The sequence below is a fragment of the Cydia fagiglandana genome, chromosome 9, assembly GCF_963556715.1.
Source record: "Cydia fagiglandana chromosome 9, ilCydFagi1.1, whole genome shotgun sequence".
NCBI classification, from domain to species: domain Eukaryota; kingdom Metazoa; phylum Arthropoda; class Insecta; order Lepidoptera; family Tortricidae; genus Cydia; species Cydia fagiglandana.
In genome coordinates this window covers 17472402-17496914 of record NC_085940.1, presented here as the reverse complement: position 1 = coordinate 17496914, position 24513 = coordinate 17472402, and the positions used below count along the sequence as shown (strand labels likewise).

The window sequence follows — 24513 nt, the reverse complement described above, 5'->3', positions numbered from 1 at the left end:
TCAAATACTACAGGGCTTTGTCCCGTTACGTCAGAACGGGACATTCCCGATGGCGTCCTGTTTAGCGCATAAGGAATAACCAACGAAATACAATTTATTATTTATGGCTGTATATACCAGTAACAAGTTTATGTTTAGTACTTTAGTAGTACGTAAACATCTATCAGTAAATTTGCCGGACGTTTTGGTTTCTTAGCGCCACGTGCACCATCCCACTAACCCGGGGTTAACCGGTTAAACCATTAACCCAGTGTCAAATTGTACCGGTAACCATGGTAACTCTAGGTTTAACCGGTTTACCCCGGGTTAGTAAACGGTGCAAGTGGTCCTTAGCGCCACTTGCACCATCCCACTAACCCGGGGTTAATTGTACTGCTATTTAACCATGGTAACCCCAGGTTTAACCAGTTAACCTCGGGTTAGTGAATGGTGCAAGTGGCCCTTAGTATACTAAGAAAATAAAAGCTTGTAACAAAACGACTGGCAAATAGATCACCTACTGCGTTAATTATCAGTATTATCACAGTTTTAAATGATTCACGGTTAGTTTCACTAGTCTTTCGACCGGGATATGGACCGGGGTATATTAATGCCGTTTATAATTCTTCACTGTGTTCGATAGTTAACTAAATTAGCTGGAAAATCAGATTGTTAATTGTAACCCAGATTTGCTCAGGTTACTTTAAGAAGAAGAAGAAGAAGAAGAAATACATTTATTTAACATCTGGGTATAGAATAACACACAGAACAAGTTACATAAACTACTTAGATGCTAAACAGGATCCCCACTCAGCATAATGCCACGGCAAGCCATGACGCTGATTTTCAGTGGGTACCTGACTTAAAACTAATCTACATCTAAACTAAAACTAGACGAGTGACAACACGCACTTCAACACAGATTACAAAATACAATCATACAATAAAAGAGGGAAACTACAACAAAAAAAAATAACTTAAATTAGACGGTAGTTTATCATTTTTTGAACTTTAGGCTGCCAGCAGAATAGATTTAAAGATAAGGAATCGAAATGGACTTACAGATATTGTCCATTTGATGAATGAAAATATGGTAACTAGTTGCGCTACTTGTACTGGTACACAGACTTCGAAGGTAAAATGAAATCCCTAGCATTTCATTTAATCAATTTTCTCATTTTACATATGATTTAGTATATTAACCAATCTGACCAAGATCCCGACGCCATCCGCTAGTCGTTTTACTTTTCAATTAAATAATTGAATTACTGATGTCTTTCGACAATGATAATTATCATTTAAATGACATTACGCACGGAAACGGTCGAATCCATCGCTTGAGCGTAGAGAATCGATTGGACAAAGGTAATTTGCTAATTTACGGTAGTAGGTACTTTAATCAATAAAACCTTGAACATGGATGACCTTCATTTCCAGCCATAATTATGTCAGTCATAGGTATTGGATTGTAGGTAGATTTAGATAAGTAAGGCTACTTATCAAAAATAACTAGAATAGTCTTTAAATCAACGCATTCAAACTAGGTTAATTCTTATACGGTTATCTATAAATAGAATTTTTAGCTATAATTCCTTACTAAAAATAGTAATAATTTTCACCACATTTTCACCATGTCTTTTATTGTCACGTGAACACAAGCGTTCTGAGAAGAACTAAGTGTTTTCTGCAAAATTAAAAGGAACCAACAACTCTCCATGAGTTATATGGCCCGTACCGCATCCTTTTTGGAACGGCTTGATGAAATAGAGAAAACTTACTAAATCCGTTCTGTTACACGTAACAAACGATTACAATGGCACGAAGTGAGTTGTCCATTTGGTTGGGCTATTTTTTTTTTGCGTAGGTTCACAACTTGGTTTGGTTACTTAATGTCAATTAAGATAGTAAAAGTTGGATGATTTATTGCTTTAGTCTGGACATATAACCATGTAAACATTAAAAGCTGATGTATGTAAATCAAAATTGAACATTTATTTATTGATTTAAACATTATTGTGGATTACGTTTTAGTGTCGTTTACAGGCGTTTCTGCTTAATACAAAATTAATTTATTTTTATTACACTCCTTTTTTGGGCAGTTGTGTAAAAATGGGATTCGCTCCACTTGCCTATCTAGACTAGTTTTCTACAGGACTTAATTTATTTTACTTTATTTTATTTTATTTATTTTATTCTCAAAGAACTATAATTTCTTCTTTCAATGGGTTCTAACTAGGTAACATCACAAACCTAGTGTTGCTACTGCGTAGGTCTACTCATGTGAAGCGACATTATTCGCTCTCGACCCTCTCGATGTAACGATATACCCCAGCTCCTGCGAGCCGTCGCGGTCCGCCGGCTTGTCTCATTGTTTCAACTGCTACGTAACTTATAATATGGTTATAACATCGCTTACATGCTACCAGAATCACTATTAATTGACCTTTGTTAGACCTTATAACTTTGCAATAAGGTTTACGAAATGTAAGTTAATTTAGGGACGAAGGTACTTGATTCGAGCACGAGTTTATTCTAGTTCAAGTGGCAAAAACGGTAGATAAACATCTGATTCGTACAAATGTATAAACACTCAAGATTGTGGTATAATGAAGTCCGTGAAAAAGAACACTTTAAACTCTCGCGTTTTGTACATATATTTAAAATACACAAACGGGTCTACTGCGAATACTGCGATATAATTTCATTGTCGGGATATTGTTTCATTTAAACGTCGGAATTTACGGTAAATATACAATGAAATTATGTCGCGGAAGACCGGTAGACTCGTTTGTGTAACTAAACATCCGTGAAAAAGATGTTATTTAATTGAATTTAGAATATGTTGACCCATCAAATAGCCTAAATTATTTTTTAAAAGGAGTCAAAGTTACCTGTTTCATGAGATTTATAATAGTTTAGCAAAAGAAACTATGTTTATTAATCGAAGACCCATATTTGATAAGCTGCAATAGGTATTCTAATTGAATCACCAGCTGATTACTCATAATTAATTGCGATTACTTTCCCGATACAAATGTTTTCGATTTGACTCATATGGTTTGTAGAATTCGTTCCGCAACTGTCGTAGCGATTTTGCTGATGTTTTATTATTAGTGGAATTTACTTTGTGGAGCACTGATTGCAACAATATACTGTTGTTGTCATTTATGGGCTATAATTCGCCGAAATATAAATGCAACTGAACTAAAACCAGCCCGTGATGACACGATTGAAATGCTGAATTGAGCAAAATATACAAACATGTTTTTTCTGTGTACCGAACGAGTAAACAAACACGGGTGACAAATTAAAACAAATGAACCTTCAATAACGTTGACAAATCGTTGGCCTCTAACTTTAAAGTTGTTCATGAAATTGTAATGGAAGCAGGCAACGAAGACAAAAAAGGGAAGGCTTGTTCGCTTAATGGCCCATTCTGGTATTAACATATCAATGAAGGAACGTCACTCTTTCAGGGCGTACGGAAATTAAATACTAGTAAAAACTAAATATCGCCTAAACCAGCAATATAATTTTTCTGCATTTTTTACCATTTACCCTGTAAACATGTCTCAAAAAGAAAAAAAACTCTTTTGATATCGATATGACTATTTGTTTACGCACGAAGTATCACGACACCGCCACCGCGACAGTCGCGATGTCTACAACACACAGAGCCACTAGTTTATATTAGAAAGGACCCGATTTTTAGTATTTAAATAAGCCTATATTTGACCGATAACATAAAGTTCGAAGTATGAAAATCTATGTGCACGAGCCAATTCGGCGTTAATAAATGCGGTATTCTCCTAAAGTTTAAATTTACGATCTGTCGTAATCTACCCCATATGGGGTGCGCGTGACATCCGGACTGCACTTCTCGTTCAGCAAGTGATAAATTATCTTTCTGGCACCTCGACGTGTCGCCCACGGCCTCCCACTAGTATGCGCCGCAGACACGCGCACTGGACATTCACAAACTACAGATTAATCAGCGTTTAAACTCCAATTACCCTAGTTATAGCAAATCTACGGATCACGTTTAACTATAGTGATGAGATGAGTTAACGATTGAGAACTAAACGATTATTATGTAAAATCTAGGAAACGTCTATAAAGTGAACTAAACTCATGAAATAGATACGCGTCGCAAATATATCCTTCTTTAATCTTTGCAAATGCGAAGGTCTTCTTTAAATTTAATTAAAAGATGTCATGGAAAGATGAATTTAATAAAACTCTGTCTATGTATAATTCATTTTATTATACTTAACTACTGTGTGCCGATTTGCTACTACGGAACTCTATATGGCTCTACATACAGGTAAATATAATAATCAGAGCTAAACAATAAGGCTTGGAATGCAGGCAAGCCTCAGTTCTCGGCATATCCAAGGCCGCGGAGATAATAAGATGCTACAAAATGATGTGAAATTAGTCTCGTGTCTACGCTAATCAACGTAATATGTTGAGATTAATCTTTGTTACGAGGAATCTTTTAGTGACTGCTACTGTTTATTTTAGAGCAGTTCTATTCTAGAGTAGGAAATTGTAATAATTAGCCTTTATTATTATATATATTAGTTGGTACATAGTATAATTAATTCGATTTCATAACTTTAACTTCAACTCGTCCTTTGACTTAGGGCTCCCCCATAGCTTTCCATTTGTTTCTTTCTTTTGCTGTTTGCATCCGTTTACCTCTTCCTATTCTTGTTAAATCATTCGACCATCTAAACTTTTGTGGACCACTCTTCCTTTTATTATATCTTGGGATTTATTAGGACCAGCGACACGCCCCAGCTTCGCACGGGTTACACGAAACCATAACAAATTATACACCTAAACCATCCTCAAGAATCACTATTGATAGGTGAAAACCGCATGAAAATCGCGAACATATAGAAAGACAGACGTGGCCGGGGACTTTGTTTTATAAGGTGTAAGATTAGAAAAAACTGCATATGCATACAATTCTAAATTAGACATTTCGTACAGTAAAATTATGAAGTAATATGTACTGTAATAAATAATAATAGTCGAGTCGTGCTATGCTACTAATAGCCGTGAGTGGAAATATAATTTAAAACTTTTTGACGTATACCTCGCTTTTTTTAGCATTAGAAAAAAGGTAAACAATCTTGATGTGTCTTTTAATTGAAAAACACATTTTAAAAATAAATTACGGCAAATATGTAACAATTATGAATCTAATACGATCATTTATATTCTTCTGCTTTCATAAGTAATAGTTTTTAGTTTTTAAAAAGCGTTTTTCAATTAAAAGACATGCCAAGATCGCTTACCTTCTTGCAAGTTCTTTCTAATGCTAAAAAAAAACGAACTTTAGGTACAGCCAACTGTAAAAATATGGGTGTAGACAACCTACTCAAAAATATTTCCGGTTGTTCTTAATTCACTGACATAAGAGTTAATGGGACATATTTTTGAGATGATTTATACAACCATATTTTTAAAGTTGACTGTATCTACTCTCTAGAGAATGAAATCTCTAGGGAATTTCTGTGGTTTTTAATCACACTTACATAGGGTCAAGATACAGTCAATCTTCTCCTGGAAAGGAGATCTTCTCTTCTCCAAAAAAAAATTAGTTACAAGAAAAAAGAAGCGCTATGTGTTATTTACGCGAACTTTTCGTTTTACTCTTTCATACCTAGACCTATTGAACACAAACGCCTGAATAGTTTATTTATTAAAACCTAAGCCTTGAGACTATCTATAACCCTAAATTGATAAGTTTATGCATTTATTAAAGATAGTTCCTTCTTTAGATAGGCATATTAGAATGCGCTTATTGGAGACGGGTATCCGACTATGGGATTGGTAAGACACTCGGAATAAATTCCGTATAAGTAGACAATCTGCAAACTCGGTATAAATATTGTATAAGTAGACAATCTGCATAAGAGATTGGCCACTTATATGGTATTCTGCAAGTTTTCCAATGTTCATATTCAGCAGAATTTTTCAGTTTAAGCACTGAATATTCGGCAAATAATTTTTATTATGTTTGTCCTGTTGTAACACTGTAAAATGCAAGCTCCGTCATAATTTTTCAAGGAATCTTCATCAGGATGTTTTCCCATTGTCATTAAAACACATGAGACATGTTGAATCCATAAGGTGTTTTGATTACTTGTGGAGAGTTGTAAAATTTGATTGTGTCCCTTGCATTTTAGGCTGCTAATCTAATTACAGCGTTTTCAAATGGTTTATTTTATTATTATTATATTATATTGTTTAATACACTAGCAGCTGAAAGCTGATGCGTGTATATCACTGCACTTGTTTTTTTTTTAATTTTGGGTGAATCAACTTTACCTGGCACTAGTTGCCATGGTTACGGTCTCCTGGGTCACTCTTAAAATACTAGTTATTTCGTATTTAAATGAACCAAACTTGAATTTTTTGGTAGTTATAAGGCCTTTATAATGGGACATCTACTAAGCATGTTTGTAGAACATGGTACAGCAGCTCTTCTAAGAAACTATGCTACTATTGTCTCCTGGCTGATGGGACGGAATAACAACAAGAAATAGTTGATCAACCCGTTTAATGGGATATAATAGTATCTTAGGGACTTTACAAAAAAAGTATTGAAAGCTGGGAATTGATAATCTTAACAAAATAAATTTTGTAGAAAGATTGGGCTAAATACTTGTTACCACATATTCTAACTAAAAAAAATTACACATTTATACAGAAATAGATAAATACTAAACATATACCAAAAAATAGAATAAACAAAACAAAATATTCACACTAACCTCGCAAGCAGTTAGGGGCCACTCAGGATCACTAGGGTTAGCAGGCGTCAACCGTCCTGTGGAAGACCAGCAGATCAGAACTAGTTTGACAAACCAACGGCAAACACCGCCAAACTATTCCCCCCACATATTAATTCCCGGAGGTTATTACACAGTCAAGAACACTACTTTTGGGAAACTGCCAAAAAATTTGTTGCACAAATGAAGCATGCGAAAATGAAAATCATCAAACCAAAACATTTTACCTGCCTCACCTCACACAGATTCAACTAGAAAAGCAGTCGTCATCTCGGAACGGAGCTAAGTGCATCCAAGGTCGTCATCAAGGATACAAAAGAGTGACAAGCTCACATTATGTTAGAAAAATACTAGTTAGCGCATGACAAAAAATGTATGGTTAAAAAGATATCGAGTAACACTGCAGGGGCACTTACGAAACTACTTCCTCTCAAAGGCATTTCAGTCAGGAATACAATAAAATCACGCACTTTTTTGAGTCAAATATTAATGCAACCGTATTAAACACTCGTTACACAAAGACAAATACGTAAAAACTAATCTGTAAATTGCTTCTTGCCTCGGCGCTTGATGCTGCAGATAAAAATTTGACAGCACTAGCACTGTAGCAGTCAAGAATTCGTTTCTAGAACAATCACATGCCGCAAAACTTGTATGCATTGTGCAAACTATTTAATGATAACATTAAACATTACCTAAGGACTAACGCTACTTTTAAAACTTTATCAATATTTTTCAATTTAATTAATTTAAGAGTAGTACGTCTATTTATATAAATAAATAAGTACACATTTTATTATTCAAACTTCGATAAAATTCTCAAAACTCGTTGTAAATGAACAAAACGCTTTTAGAAGCGTTTTTAGCATAGACTTAATAATATATAAAGACGGAGTCTCAGCGAGCTGTCACTGTTGCCACTTTTGTTTCGTGTACGATTAACAATGAGGCAAATGAGGCCCACGTTGCTGTAGCCATGTCGATAAAGTCATATCGATAAACTATCGACATTTCTTGCAATTTTAATTTTACTTCAAAGGCTTAACGATACCTAAAATGACGAAAAACGCTTTTATTCTTTATTGTGGTTATCAGATCACAATTTTATAGTCACGCCCCAGCAGGGAACCAAGGGAAAGTTCAGATATTTAATTAAAATACATGAATACCTCCTAAAATAGGTGTTCCGCAATAATTGAATTATATTATTATATTATAATATATTCATTATCCATTAGCATTTCAATTATGTTTATGTTTAACGAAGATATTGAAGCTTCAATGAATCGCTATTTCGTTCCGCTGTGTAGCGTTTATCGATATATAACATGATTAATATCGACTTTTCACATCCCTAAAAGAGCACACATATACGCTTTTACGCACACATACACAGCCTGGGCGCATCAAGAAAGGCAACACTTGATTTGAAGTCCACCTTGTCAACAGTATGGTTGTCCTTTTTTGACAAACGGCATTTTAAAAGAGCGAGGAGAGAGAAATGATACTAGTTGCTGCGTCGTGAAAGAGAACAGAAAACGTTGGGCCCTTGATCTGCACAGTCGGACTGCACAGTTTTATCGCAACGATTTATCGTTACGTATGTAGCCGGCATAACCGTATCCTTAATGGCTCCTCTACACGATGGGCCAACGCCGGCCACTTCAAGGGACGCAGCCATGCGGTAGAATGAGATAGCAATATCACTTGCTCCCTCTAACGCGTCCCTTGGAGTGGCCGGCGTTGGCCCATCGTGTAGAGGAGCCATAACGTTCTTAAAAAACCTCTAGCTGACCAAATGTCATTTAAAAAAAACAAATGTCATTTGGTCATGTCATTTTTTATTAAGTTGCCTAATTTGACTGTTTAATACTGTAGACTGTAGTTGATAAATTTATAAAGACACTTAACTCCTCCTCATAAAGATTAAAATTGAATTTTCACTTGATGTTCGCAATGTGCATCATCTGCATGTATCCTCTACCCACCAAAAACATAAATGTAAAAAAGGAGAGCCAAGTTCAATACAAAAATTATGCTTGGCTGTGGGGCTCGCCGCAAAAAGAATGGAGATCTAAATGAGTGCCACTGCCAAGTTCTATGCAAAATCCAAATATGTATTTATAGGAACAAAATAACATTATAAACAAGTATTAAACTCTATTTCTTTGCTTTATTGGATACCTATAACAATTGCTGTTATTTAAAAAAATGTGAGACCTTAAAGTAGGTTAGATTTGACTTGGCCAGTTTTCATTATATCAATCATTTTATATATATTGTAATTCTGATAAAACCTGGCCAAGCCAAATCTAACCTACTTTAAGATCTCACATTTTTTTAAATAACAGCAATTGTTATAGGTATCCAATAAAGCAAAGAAATAGAGTTTAATACTTGTTTATAATGTTATTTTGTTCCTATAAATACATATTTGGATTTTGCATAGAACTTGGCAGTGGCACTCATTTAGATCTCCATTCTTTTTGCGGCGAGCCCCACAGCCAAGCATAATTTTTGTATTGAACTTGGCTCTCCTTTTTTACATTTATGTTTTTGGTGGGATATCAATACTTTTTGTAAAGAAAACTAGGCAGGTATTGAGATTTAATGTTTTTTCTTGTGTTTCCGCTGTATGGTTTTTACTTCTGTTCTTTGTATAATTATGTGGTACCGCGCGCCGCCGACGACACACCGTTGGCCGGTTGTTTAGAGCGTATTAAAAGTTTTTTGTATGGGGCACCACTTATTTTTTGACTAAACTTTATTTTAATATAGCAAATATAATAATACATATATTGGGGTAGTTTCAAATATCTGCTTGTAACGGTTCCAACGCTACAATAAAAAAATATGTTTTTGTATGGGGACCCCCCCTATTTTTTAACTTTTTTTTATTTTTAGATTTTTTCCTACGCTTACACACAATAACCGAGCTGGATTCCAAATTTCATCCTTCTAGGTCATCTGGAAGTAGGTTAGGTTTAGGTACTTATATCAGTCCCAATAAAAAATTGTTTTTTTGTATGGGGACCCCCCCTATTTTTAAACTTTATTTTATTTTTAGATTTTTTCCTACGGTTACACACAATAACCGACCTGGATTCCAAATTTCATCCTTCTAGGTCATCTGGAAGTAGGTTAGGTTTAGGTACTTATATGTCAGTCCCAATAAAAAGTGGTTTTTTTGTATGGGGACCCCCCCCTATTTTTTAACTTTATTTTAATTTTAGATTTTTTCCTACGGTTACACACAATAACCAAGCTGGATTCCAAATTTCATCCTTCTAGGTCATCTGGAAGTAGGTTAGGTTTAGGTACTATAAGTCATAAGTCAGTCTTAAAATTTACGACTTTTTGACCTTCATACCTTTATAACCGTTTGAGCTAGCTTCATGAAATTTGGGCTTCTAGATATCCTTATGGATATAATTAAACACACGTAGTTTTATGTGTTTACGTCAAAGATGTTTTGAGTTATAGAAGGGTCAAAAGTGGCACCAAGTGGTTCGTGTAATATTACACTCGGCGCTGGCTACCCAGTTCCTTTGCTTGAACTTGGCTTGACACGCTGCCGCGTGTCTAGATAGTTTTGTATTGATAAAATTTATTTTTTAGTTCCACGTTCTCCACAAAACCCAACGTAGGTGAAAAAAAGAGGGAACGTAAATCATTATTTGTACTATACATTGAGAATATAGGCTTACTCGAGAAGGAAACTACTTTGATTAACTATACTTTATTAATTTTTGCCTCTTAAGTGTGAGTAAATAAGGAAGTCTTAAGTTTGCAGAAGTTGTTATCAAAGTGGGTGTTGTATTCACCTTGGAATTAATGCGAAACTGAAATCTGAAAATGGGAAGCCATCCAGAACACGTGGAACCTTCAATCAAATCCAAATTTACAGTACTATTTGAGAAAATAAATGAACCGAACTATGTTATGGATAGCTACTACTCTGATAACTTGATCAATAAGTTAATTGAAACCAGAAAGGGTGAGTTTAATTTTGTAAATAAAATATATCTACAACTGTATGATTTTCTGTAGCGGATCCCCTAAATCTGCTACTTTTTTTTATTATTATTGCCTGTGAACTTACTTTGTGAGCTCCCTGAAAAATAGTTGTATATTTCCGTACACGGCGGGAAGAAGTTGATAACTCGAGATATTCTACCGAAGGAATTTGAACTTAAAATAAAATTACATAAGGTTCAGATTTCTTTTTGTTTTCCCGCGAGATATCAACGTCTTCCCGCCATTTACGGATTTATATGGGTGTGTTGTAACCTTATGGGCTGTCCCTGTCTTGAAGACTCCTTTAAATTTGTGCCCTGTATTGATTTAATGAGCTGTGCATTCAAAAGTATTTGTATTGATTCTCTGTCCTTTACCGTAGTAACTTATTCATTAATATGTGTATAATTGTATAATAATATACTGGTGCAAGTAAAAAGAAATAAATAATATTGTGTAACACCCAAATCACTGAACACCATACAAAATGCGAGTTTAAAGACATGTTTTATTAAAATCAGACTTATTCATAAGTTTTTTTTCTTTACAGATAACAACTATATTTGTGTACTATCACATCTATTGGGTGAACCAATACAGAATTTGAATAGATATCATATATCAGTGCAAGTTTTCCTCATCAGATCCCTGGGCTTTGTATGTAGCAAAGAACTGTTCTTTGCCAAATTAATACATCACATCAATGATACGCTAAGGAAAGGATACACTAATCTTGGGTCCCCTACTATGAACCCGAGCCTCAGCGTTGCATATCTAGAAGTTGCCTTGTCCCTGGTAGAGCACTACACCAGCCTATACTGGCTGCTAGACAGTGGCATGTGGAAAGAAATCCTTCGTGCCAACGAGTCCAAAACAGTATTTGTGACAAGGCAGAAATATAAGTTTGTATCCAGACTCGTTTGGAGATTAAATGGATTGGAAGATGAAGCTAATTTAAAACAAGTGCTGACTTTTATACTGAAACCACTGATTGAGACAGAAATTGTGATAACAGAGTCAATAACTACAGACGAGGAGGAGTTATCCGCCAAGCAGTTTGAACCAATGCTTCACATGCTCAACTCTATCATGAATGATTACAAGGAGCTGTCCAGATCATCTCTTGTCATTAACATGCTCCTGACACACTTCAAAGTGGTCAATCAAATGTATGTATTGCTAGACAGATACCGCAAAGATAGTTTGACTTCACCGAGTGCTAAATTAATCTTTCGTTTGATCCTGGCTAAAATTTTCAACACCAAACCAATGACCGACAACTCTACACACACTGCTGAAGATTTTATCGAAACTAGCGCGGCCTATTTCAATACTGTAAATGTGTTCCTACAAAGACGGAATCCTATGGCAGTTTTAGACTATTGCTATTCTTGCAATGAAATTTGGAATGCAACATGGGACAAGAAAATACCAAGAATAAACACATTAAATGGCAAAAAGGTGGATTTGCAGAACAAAATGTTGTTCTTATGTCTCGTGCCAGCTATTTCCTATATAACAAGATATATGCCGGATAATGCTTTTCAAATGGCTGGTAACATTCAGGACTATATGATGAAGCTTATTAATGCAAGTTGCGAGCACACGGCCAAGACCGCTTGGGCTCTGTCACGTCTTATCTTGGAGCTGGACACAGAAACCATCGTCCTGCAGAGCGTTAAAAGGCTGGCCAGCTTGAACAACTCTATGAACAACGAACAGGCTAACTTAATGTTCCAAGGTCTATTCTACGTACTCAAGCAGTTCGACCCCATGTCGGAAGGCCATCACAAGAAGTGTCCGGAAGCCATGTTCCAGGAAGACCAGGAGAACCTTTTCCTGTACACATATGCCCTAGAAGCTGTCTTGCTTCTGGTGAAGAACTATGATATCAACTGGCAGGAGAGCTTGGAAATTATTTGTTTGTACAATGTGGTCTTCAATATACTGCAGAAAACAAATTTATCCAGTAAGGTAAGTCTGCATGTCCATACATATTGATTCACAAAAGCTAACAGGAATGGAATGAACAAAACTTTCATTATATAAGTGGCACCTGTATCAATACATCGTGGTGAAAAAATAAGTGCATTCCCGTTAACAGGGAGGTTTTGGGATTATACTGAGCAACTTTTACTATGGGACCAACCCTGAAATCGCGAAATTTTTTTGACTGTTTCATACTTGACTGGTCCATTTTCTATGGGAGGGTAATTTTTTTTTCGCGTTTTTGGGGTTGGTCCATAGTAAAAGTTGCTCTCAAAACGTCCCTGGCAAGAGGCTGTCCATAAATTACGTCATCGATTTTTGACGATTTTAGACCCCCCCCCCCTAAAATCATCCAAAAATCATGCTTCGAATGACCCAGTTTCCTCCTACGTCATGCTACCATCATCCGATGTCCAGACCCCCCCCCCTAATTTGAAATGACGTAATTTATGAATAGCCCCCAACGGGAATGCACTTATTTTTTAGCCACCGTGTATAGTCAGAGCCATCATTTATTGGGCGAATGTGATACACACATAATAGATATTTTCATTCACTCATTCATTCCATTTGTGTCAGCTCTTCTGAATGGACCAGGGCTATAACCGCGAATATCGAAGTTCGCAAATTGCGGGGATTTTTCTCTGTCACTCGAATTACGCCTTCATTGGAGTAAAAGAGAAAGATCCCCGCAATTTGCGAATTTCGGTTTTCGCGGTAGCCACTCAGTGCCTACTTAATGTAACCATTATACAAAATAATATATACATGAAACTAGCATCTGCACGCAACTGGGCTATAACCGCGAAAATCGAAGCTCGCAAATTGCGGGCATCTTTCTCTGTCACTCTAATTACGCCTTCATTGGAGTAAAAGAGAAAGATCCCGCAGTTTGCGTATTGCGGGTTTGGCGGTAGGCCCTCTGTTTCTGCGTGGAATAATGATGATTGATAAAAATATAACATGCAGAGGTAACAGACAAACAAGAGTTACTTTCGCATTTTTAATATCAATATAATAAGTATTATAATAAGTATTATTATATTCATGGCGAGGGTTTGGTAATGGAATAAGCCAAAAATTAGGAAACTTTTTCGTCATAGTAGGACTGAAACAGCTCTTTATTCTAAGTAGGAATAAAAAAAGTACAACAAGGTTTTTTTTTGTACAGTCCAAATATGTTATTTTTATTTATCAGCATCTCCTGGGCATCACTTAAATCAATCATTTTAATGTTTGTATGTACGTCTAAGTACACAAATTGTGCGATTTTTTCGTTTATACCAAAAATTATATTTTGAAATACTGTGAAGTAGAACCGACTATATTGTCTAAGCAACAAGGCTCAAATTACAAAACAGCCAACCACTCAGTACTATCGTTATCAAAGATAAGTGGTTGGCCCAAATTATAATCTCGCAAGGTCTATTTCCGATCGAGTGGAGGGTGTACGTCCGATAAGGACGCAGCTATAAGTGAGAGCGAGAAAGTGATATGCTGAAAAGACCAGGGTCGCGGTCCAGTACACCTGTACTTAACACGACAGAGAGTTAAGATCTTACTTAATCTTTATGGTTTGACCCATTGGTTGACTGGTAGAGAATGCCTTAAGGCATTAAGTACGCCATTGGTACTATTTATTGCCAATAAAGATTAAAATAAATATCTTCAGATATTAACTGCTGTCGGATGAACTAATGTGTCCAGTAGCCACCAGGGCGGCGCCACAGTCATGCATGAAAAGACGATCGGAGACACGTCCAAGGGCTTGGTAGTTCTGCGTATGGATAAAAAAACGGACCATTTGGAAATGGAAAATTTCGTTCCTCATACAAACTACAAAATTAAGAGAAGGTTCCGAAATTTGAGCATGTGGATATTTTGCAATTTCTGAAACTTTTTTACATCAGTAATATCAGTATACAACATTATGATCTAGGAATTCTAGGATGAGTGTATCCAGGCTCTTGACTCTAGCTCTAGCTAGAGGAAAGGCCGATAAAATGAGATGCAAGATTTTTATCATCATTATAACCTCTCATTCTAACAGCGACCTTGCATGATAATATGTAATCAAGGGAAATTGATAACTACTACGTTAGCAAGCGACACACCCAATCGCGTGCGCGCTTCGAGTTTGATCATTAGTAAAACATCTCTGAATTGTCACTCCATCTCAGAGATGGTGAATAAATTGAGATCTTATGTCATTGTGATAAAGTCTAGTTTACATTTCAAGTTTGCTACTATCAACGTGAAGTCTGTGTGACCTTTAAAACATCAACGTGCTTGAACTTCGAGTTGTTGTGATTTGTGATCAAAGTTGGACGTAGTAGGTAGTCGAGTGGACGTACTAAAAATTTCATTAAGAATATAAAAAAAAAACTTAGTAGTAGTAAACTTAGGAGTATTGTCAGTGACTTGGTACGAATACCTAAAGTAATAGAATAATTCATTTTGTGATTAACTTTTAATTATACAGTGGTGGATTCAAAGATAATTCAGGAATTCTTAAAAATAATTACAGTGAAGTGACCATGGGCAATCGATCAAAATCTGTCGAAAGTGTAATTAAAATGAAGTTTAAATCATTATTCGAAAAAATAAATGAACCTAATTATGTGATAGATAACTTCTACTCCGATAATTTAATTAATAAACTGTTGGAGAATAAGCCAGGTAAATATAACCGGTCAAACAACTTTGTCAGTAGAAAAAGGTGCGTAATTTAAATTTTCAATGGCACGATAACCCTTCGCGCCTACAACTTTTAAAATTGCCGCTTTTTTCCACTGATTAAAATTTATTCACAACCTTTATTTACTTATATAGAGCAATAGTAAAAAATGTACACCCTTACCCTTACCTGTATGTGTACCCTTATCGAAAAAAAAATTGATCCATGCCCCATTTTGTTCTTTTGCTACGCTATGGTAGCGCTGATAACAACCATTCTGTAGTTTTTCGTTTTCAAAATTATCATTATTAAAAAAATACATTACCAACCTCTGCTATGGAGGAATGATATCATATTTCTTCATTACTAAAATAATTAATGACTCTAATGAGTAGCGATTTATTGTTTCACACGGCTGTTTTCTTTACAGAACTCAATGTTACTTGTAGTGTAAGAATCCTACTCGAGGAACCCGTACGTAACCTGGAACGGTACCATGTCTCGGTGCGGGTGTTCCTCGTCAGACTTCTGGCTTTGGTCGTCAGGGAAGAACTATGTTTCGCGAAAGTTATACATAACATTAACGACCCCTTAGCCAAAGCTTATCAAACCCTTGAATCTCCCACAATGACCCCAAGTCTTCGTGTGGCCTACCTAGAAGTCGCACTTGCTATAATAGAGCACAATACCGGCTTCTATTGGCTCCTTGAGAGTGGCATGTGGAAAGAAATCCTTAGCATTAACGACCAGTCCAATACAGTATTCGTCACAAGACAGAAGTACAAGTTTGTGTCCAAACTTGTTTGGAGATTGAACGCCTTGGAAGACGACGATAACGTTAGGCAGGTGCTGAATTTTATCTTGAAACCCTTGGTGGAGACAGATATCGAGGTAACCGAGTCTATGAAACCTGACGAGGAGGAAGAAGCGTCCAAGTGGCTGGAACCGATGCTCCTCATGTTGGTGTCCATAACTAACGAGTACAGCGAGCTCACCAAGTCATCTCTGGTCATAAATGCACTGCTGAACCACTTCAAACTGGCCAACCACCTGTGTGTGCTTTTAGATAGATTCCGAAAAAACAGCCTTACCTCACTCCTAGCCAATCTAATTTTCCGCATATACCTCGCCAAAACTTTACACAACAAGCCATTAGCTGACGACACGGTATACCGAAGTGAAGATTTCGTGGAAACCACGGCATCGTATTTCAATACCATACATTACTTTACAATTAGGCGTAAGGCAATGATGGTCCTCGACTTTTGCTATTCGTGCAATGAATATTGGAATGGATTGTGGCGCGACAGGAAGCCGTTAACGATTATAATGGATGGTAAGAAGGAGAACTTGCAGAACAAGGCGTTGTTTATGTGCCTCGTGCCGCCGATCTGCTATGTGACCAGGCGTTGGCCGAAGGCGGTGCGTTACGGCGAGGGGTGTATCCAGGATTATATAATGAAGCTCATAAATGCGAGTTGCGAGCACACTGCTAAGGCAGGTACCTTACTATCCGATCTTGTCTTGGAGTCCGACGTAGAAGCAATAGCCCTGAAGACTGTCAAGCGACTGTCCAGTTTAAATAACTCCATGAACAATGAACAGGCTAATCTAATTTTCCAAGGGCTCTTTTACGTAATAAAACATTTGGACCCTGACCCGGAACACTTTGAATACCGCTTACCGTCTTCAGATGCCAAATTACAAGAAGACCAGGAAAACATGTTCGTATACTCGTATGTCATAGAAGCTATCCTAAATTTGATAAAAGAATTTCATATAAACTGGCACGAGAGCTTGGAAGTCATTTGTTTGTACACTGTCGTGTTTCGTATAATGTCGAGACCGAATTTACCCTGTAAGGTAAGCAAAACGTACACCAATTCGTAATAAATTCATTAAGTAGCTGCAAGTACCTAAAGGTATTTGCATCGATCAATCGGTAGGCGCAAGTAATTATTAGTTCGTGTGGTCGCGAAGGTACGATATGGTGCAAGAAGCTTGCGCATGCCGAACTACAGACAAACTTGAATGCAAGTCGCTAGATTATTAAATTTTAATACCGTTTTATACACGATACTTATATTTGTGTATGTTATGTCTCAACATGCGCAAGCGACTTGCATCCTACGCAAGTGCCATAAGCGAGTCGGTCGGCTACAATCGTCCTGGGATCACGTTAGTTTAACTATAATATCTAATTAGTAGGAATGTAATAATAATAATGATGTAGAATTCGTTATTTCATGCGCTTGTTTCAACAAGTAATGCTAGAATTAAACTTATTCTTCTTCTCAGTCGTGCACTCTTGTCAGAGTGGTCGTGGCTGTTTTTGACGACGCACATGGCTGATCTTCATTTCCGGTTATTACTTATACATTTTATAAATTTAAAACTAGGCACTACTTAGGCGACAAAACGGATTATATTCCTACTAATATTGTAAATGCGAAAGTATGTCTGTTACCTCTTCACACTTACACAGCTGAACCGATTTAGATTAAATTTGGTATGGAAATCATACTATTGTTGCCTCACTTGCCCTTTACCTAGACGTAAAAATATACAAATACATATCCCCAATTTGTTTACAGTTCATAGTAACGGCCCTAAACGTGATAACGGTGACAGTGTGCAAATTCCTGCCGCCCAACCTGTCACTGTTAATGGAGTCGAAGCCCGGCTCAGCCATGCACGACCTCGGGCGTCTCATCTACATGAAGATGCACGACTTGCACTGGGAGGTGCGAGATTCAGCGCTCGAGCTACTACTCGTGGTCACCGAGATCTCTTACGTCAGTGAGTACACCTACTACACCAGTTCACGACCTTGGGCGTCTCATCTAGGTACATGAAGATGCACGACTTGCACTAGGAGGTGCGAGATTCAGCGCTGGAACTCCTACTCGTGGTCACCGAGATCTCTTACGTCAGTGAGTATACCTACTACATCAGTGCACGACCTCGGACTCATCTACATGAGGATGCTCGACTTGCACTGGGAGGTGCGAGATTCAGCGCTCGAGATCCTACTCGTGGTCATCGAAATCTCTTACGTCAGTGAGTACACCTACCACATCAGTGCACGACCTCCGACTCATCTACATGAAGATGCACGACTTGCACTGGGAGGTGCGAGATTCAGCGCTAGAATCTCCGAAATCTCTTACGTCAATGAGTAGGTACACCGACTAATCCTACTATAAAGCTGCGACCTCCGCCTCATATGCAATATCTACATGGACTGCACGATCTGCGCTGCACCAGAGGGGCGAAACTGATCCTTTTGGGCATTCTCAGCTCCGTTCGGCTCAACATTGCTCCCAGAAATTATTAGGGTTGGCACAACTTGACGTCCCTATGTGTGTGCAGTGTTGGGCAAAAAGTAATTGAATTACTAATTAACAATTGCAATTACAAAATGTAATTCCAACAAATAATTTCCATTACATGTGGAAAGTAATTAAAATTTTAATTACTAATTACAATTGCAAAATGTAATTAGTAATTAAATTATTCATTACATTTAGTAATTAAAATTTGTAATTTAATTACTTTTTTGAATTACAATTACTTTTATAGAATGCAAGTTTTTGATCATCTTTATTTCCAAAATCAGATGAACATTTTGAATGGTTTTAAATTTGACTAAGCAACATTGTCAATGTTAACTTTGGTTGGACTGTAGCAAAGGGAGGGCTGGGACTTAGAATTTTTTTCTGATTAAGTGGTGTCATTAATAATTAAGATACTATTTTTAAATGATTGTAATGTGTAGATCACGTCAAAATAAGCATCTTTTACTGAAAAAGCTTTTCTCTAAAATAAAAAATGGCTGAGTTAGACGCCTCCAAAGATTGATGTTTTTAAAGGGAGCTGGGACTTAGAAAATTTTCATCGCGAGTGGTGTCATTATGACATATATTTTAAATGATTGTAACGTATAGAACACGTTAAAATAGGCTACTTTTACTTGAAAAACTTTTTTCTAAAATTGAAAATAGCGGACTGTAACAAAGGGGGGCCGTTTCTGGGACTTGGTTTTTTTTTTGAGAAAATGAAAAAAACAGGGGTTTTAAAACAGTTCTTAATAAAGTTTTAGAAAAAAGTTTTTCAAGTAAAAGTAGCTTATTTTGACGTGTTCTATAAGTTACAATCAATTAAAATATATGTCATAATGATACCACTCGCGATGAAAATTTTCTAAGTCCCAGCTCCCTTTAAAAAATCAATCTTTGGAGGCGTCTAACTCAGCCATTTTTTATTTTAGAGAAAAGTTTTTTCAGTAAAAGATGCTTATTTTGACGTGATCTACACATTACAATCATTTAAAAATAGTGTCATAATGACACCACTTTGTCAAAAAAATTCTAAGTCCCAGCCCCCCTTTGCTACAGTCCAACCCGAAAGGCACCTTAGGTTGGCGCTTACGTCATTATTAGCGGCGCCCCAATACTAATGCGGTGCTACGCGGCGTAAGCGCCGACCGCCATATTCAACGTGGTTTGTCACATAGTACCCTGTAAAGGTATGATTCCAGGGACAAAAAATATGTTATAACGTTATCCAGCGTATAATGGAATTCATAAAAGTTTTTCTTTATAATTACTCCAAGTAAATTTGTTCATATTTGCATATTATTAAAAAGGTAAATGAAAAGTAATTGAGTAATTTAATTACTAATTAATGTAATTACAATTGCAAATTACACAGAAAATTTAATTACATGTAATTAAATTTTATGTAATTCAATTACATTGTAATTCAATTACATGTAATTCAATTAGTAATTAAATTACACGAGTAATTAATTACGCCCAACACTGTGTGTACGACACAGATAATTACCTGAATTTTGACAACAATAAATAGCCGAAAGGGATGCATGATTCGTCCCTGTCAAATTTCGATTTTGTAGGAAGGATCTTTTTTGTACGGTAGTACTTACCGTTGGTACTATTACTTATTCTGTAATAAGCCACACACATACACAGCCACAATATATCTATTAGGGTGTCCAGATATCTTGATTTTCAGCCATGGAATTTCGCATTGAAAGGTATACATATATTTAAAATTTTAAATGTGTTCTGATGTTCCACTCGGAAATAACGGAACCCCGAATTTCAGTACCCTTGCCCCGATAAATAGGAATTTGGACCTGGTACCAATACCCATACCTACTAATATACTATGGTGATTTTGCTGTCTGAGATGGGAACTGCGATATGGGGACCCAACACAGAACCCGCGAAAAAAAATCTGCTGTTCCATAGAAAACATTGACATTTGATTCACTGAAATGTATGAGACGACAGAATTTTTATGTATGACCCACATATTGACCCCTCAGAATGGTCAGACATAACAAAATCAGTACAGTAAAGATACTTGTTAAGTTAAAAAACTCCACAATGATAATTACAAAAGTCGTTAGGAATTATCACCTATTATTTATATAAGATAATGTATATTTAAATAAACAATCGTTCCTTTGTTGTACCTACCGTTAGCACACTTGATAATATTACTGATGTTATATTAAATAGATCTCTGTGGTAAATATTATGGACAGACTATTAATTATAAAGTAGTACTTCCGTGAGCTTAACAAGCGCCTCAGGGAGAAGGGGAATGACCCCCGTTCTGAGCCATGGCTTGTCCAACAGGTCTCCATCGCCATACAGCGGGATGACGCTGATAGTCTGATGGGGACCTTTGAACCCGGCATGGCCAGAACAGGTTTTAATTTCTAAAGACTTGTGGGCAGGTAGATTTGTTGGCAGGGAATATATTGCAATCAATTGATTCACCTCGCCGGTTTTTCAAATTTATCACACTTGCTCATAAAGCGTCGTGTTTCACGCAGGTTTAGCGGGAGTTACAGCCCACATTAATGTTAATCCCCAATAAAATGTTTTTTTATTATGTCATCGATTTAAAGATTTATCTAAAAAAACCAAACAAAAAAAATTACCACTATCAATTAGGTGGCATTTGTTGTTTCGTTAATTAAGTAGAAGTCACAATTATTGACATACCTATTAATAAATTTAATTACTCGTGTTAAGGTTAAGATACCGCAATGTAGTGAATGATAAGATAAGACAGAATTAGATAAAATGCTGATCTATAAGGTACGCATTAACATTTAGCGCCTTTTCTTCAATAATATACCTATTGTATTTATCAAGCAAACACTAAAATTTAATAACATTTTTGAGTTAAGATAATAAATATCACTGGCCATCAGATGTCGGAGCGCTGCGGCCAAGGTGCTCACAAATATCTGAAGACGCCTCTATTGTCAAGGCGTTAGAGTGCGTGTTGCGATATTTTTGAGTAACTCCGCCGCTCCGATATATTCATAAATCTGATGGCGACGGTACAAATAAAGATATGTAAGTTGCGGAAAGTCTCTAAAAAGTTGCAAGAGCTCTTGGAAATTTCGGGAAAATATCACAGGATACAAAGGAAACATTTGTTTTGGATTTGGAAATGGAAAATTTTAATCTCCATATAAAATATGAGATGGTTCTGAAAAATTTCTATGTGGAAATTACGCAATTTTGGAATTTTTCCGACGGCACATCCGTAGGTACAACAAACAAGCATTGAGGACGAGAAAACAACGTTTGGTATAATTTTATATCAATCAATCAATCAAAATTAAAATATTTATTTGCATAAATAAGGGTACAATGGGTGGTATACAAAGTTTTCATTCTCATTCCTTATTTTACCATAATCGTACAAATATTCAATAAATTACCCATAGACCCATATACTTTTGGAACAAAGGTCATCATGCCATCAATTAAATAAATTACGTTTCTCTGATACTAAAATGAGAGTTTGATTGGCCAATTTACCACTTCATCCGGTTTTTGTACCAATTTTGTAGGTACTGAAATAATAAATCGGTTCATTTTCCGGTAAATCCGGGCATTTTCTCTGGGATATAAAAGAGGATAGAAGTTGGTCTATATGGTAATTAATTTCTAATTGACTGTCTTATGAGTTGAATAACTGTAAATATTTAATATTCGAAATTAGCTCCAACTCACAACTCCATCTTACAAAAATACATATAGTTTTCTTTCGTTTCCAGAATTCCCGCCATTCCAAAAGCAGATAATCGAGAACGAACTAATCGTAGTAGCTACAGCAGTAGCGCTGAACGACCATGAGTTCTACGTGCGCGCGTCCGCGCTGCGCTGCCTCGGATCCGCCTGCAAGGTATCCACCGTGTGGGAGCAGCTCAAGACCAAACACCCTGATATACAGGTACCTACAGACTAACACGCATAGACCGGCCACTCGTGTCACAGATAGAGATCGTAGTAGCTACAGCAGTAGCGCTGAACGACCATGAGTTCTACGTGCGCGCGTCCGCGCTGCGCTGCCTCGGGTCCGCCTGCAAGGTGTCCACCGTGTGGGAGCAGCTCAAGACCAAACACCCTGATATACAGGTACCTACAGACTAACACGCATAGACCGGCCACTCGTGTCACAGATAGAGATCGTATTAGCTACAGCAGTAGCGCTGAACGACCATGAGTTCTACGTGCGCGCGTCCGCGCTGCGCTGCCTCGGGTCCGCCTGCAAGGTGTCCACCGTGTGGGAGCAGCTCAAGACCAAACACCCTGATATACAGGTACCTGAAGATACAGAGACATACAGACAGTGGTGCCACAAATACAGGTGTTACAGCTACAGCAGTAGCGCTGAACGACCACAAGTTTTACATTTAGCGGCCTCGGCCAAATCATAGGTTCTATGAATACTGACTTAAAAATCCGTTTACCATTCTTGCGCGTTTAAAACGACCACTAAGTACCAAGACCAGTAAATACAAAATTAATTGTGTCCTAAATAAGACATCCATACAGTTTTTTTTTATAGAGAACGTTTGCTATATAAATATTCTTATTTCCAGGATTCCCTGCTAAACATTCTATGCAACAACCAAGAAGGCATAGTGCGCAAGGAAGCATGCAACGTCCTCTGCGAGATGTACCTCAACCTGAAGCTGTGCCCCGAGTTCAAGCAGGCCCTCTACGAGCAGATGGTCTCCTCCGCCGTCAGCGACTTCCACTGGGAGGTGCAGCTCGCCGCCCTCAAGTTCTGGAAGATCGTCATCCACAACAACCTCTGCGAGCAGGGCATGCTCGACGGCACCTTCCCACCCGTCACCTTCTCCAAAGAATCCAGAAAAATCGTCACCCTCAACAAGGCAGAAATACAGAGGAGACTCTTGAAAATCTTAGACGAACTCTCCGCGAAAGGCTGCCTAACTGTCTTATCCAAACTATTACACGAGGACACAGAAGTCGAAATTATGGACGCGAATTTAGCTATCGCTCTGAACCTTCTGGATATTCTAAAGCGGTACGAGGTACCCGAGTGTGTGAAGCGCGTCGAAGGCGAACCGCGGACCATGCAGGAGTATTATACGGAGACCAAAGAAGATGCAATGGACCAGGAAGACGTTATCATCAAAACGGAGGATGCTCAGTCGGATAACGTTATCGAGGGCATTATAAACGCTGATGACATGAACCTGCTCGCGCACATATATGAACGACATATGAAATTGCAAAATGACAAACCTGAACTACAACCCAAACCGATGATCAAGTTATTACGGTATGTGAAGCCTTATTTGTTTGTGAATCATTTGATGAGCAAAGACTTCAAGGCGGTTATAGAGTACAAGAAACAGTGGAGGAATGGGATACGCAGCGTGGAGTCGCTGTTGGACGACGTGTTAGGCATTTACGAGGTTGGCAACGATGTAAATAATTTGGATTGCTATTGAGATTATATTTTGTTATCTAAGCATACTTTTAGTAAGTATACATTCCGTAAGGAGTGATTGTTATAAATAAAATGTAGGTATACATTAAAATATATTTTTATTGATCTTTTGTGTCTTCATCATATTTTTCCTTGCATCTATCCACTTACTTGCCTATATGACAAATTATAAAACAAATTTTCTTCAAACAAGGTAATTCCTAAAAAAATTCAGTGTGTATAATG

The 24513-nt window shown here is 37.1% G+C and overlaps 1 protein-coding gene across 1 annotated transcript; it reads left to right on the top strand.

Annotated features, from left to right (window-relative positions):
• The first annotated feature begins 10401 nt into the window (after positions 1-10401).
• Positions 10402-24397, top strand: LOC134667663 (uncharacterized). The gene is made up of 10 exons (XM_063525084.1): positions 10402-10782; positions 11353-12776; positions 14509-14645; positions 15274-15470; positions 15899-17331; positions 18063-18267; positions 22580-22764; positions 22800-22940; positions 22985-23125; positions 23408-24397. The coding sequence occupies exons 1-10, from the start codon at positions 10641-10643 to the stop codon at positions 24287-24289; spliced, it is 4887 nt and encodes a 1628-aa protein (XP_063381154.1). The 5' UTR covers positions 10402-10640; the 3' UTR covers positions 24290-24397.
• The last annotated feature ends 116 nt before the right edge of the window (positions 24398-24513 follow it).

Excerpts from the sequence above, each read along its gene's own strand:
- LOC134667663 (XM_063525084.1), top strand. The coding sequence starts at position 10,641 with ATGGGAAGCCATCCAGAACACGTGGAACCTTCAATCAAATCCAAATTT. Across the intron at positions 18,268-22,579 it reads CACCGAGATCTCTTACGTCA|AATTCCCGCCATTCCAAAAG; the intron begins GTGAGTACACCT and ends TTTCGTTTCCAG. Across the intron at positions 22,765-22,799 it reads CTGATATACAGGTACCTACA|ATAGAGATCGTAGTAGCTAC; the intron begins GACTAACACGCA and ends CTCGTGTCACAG.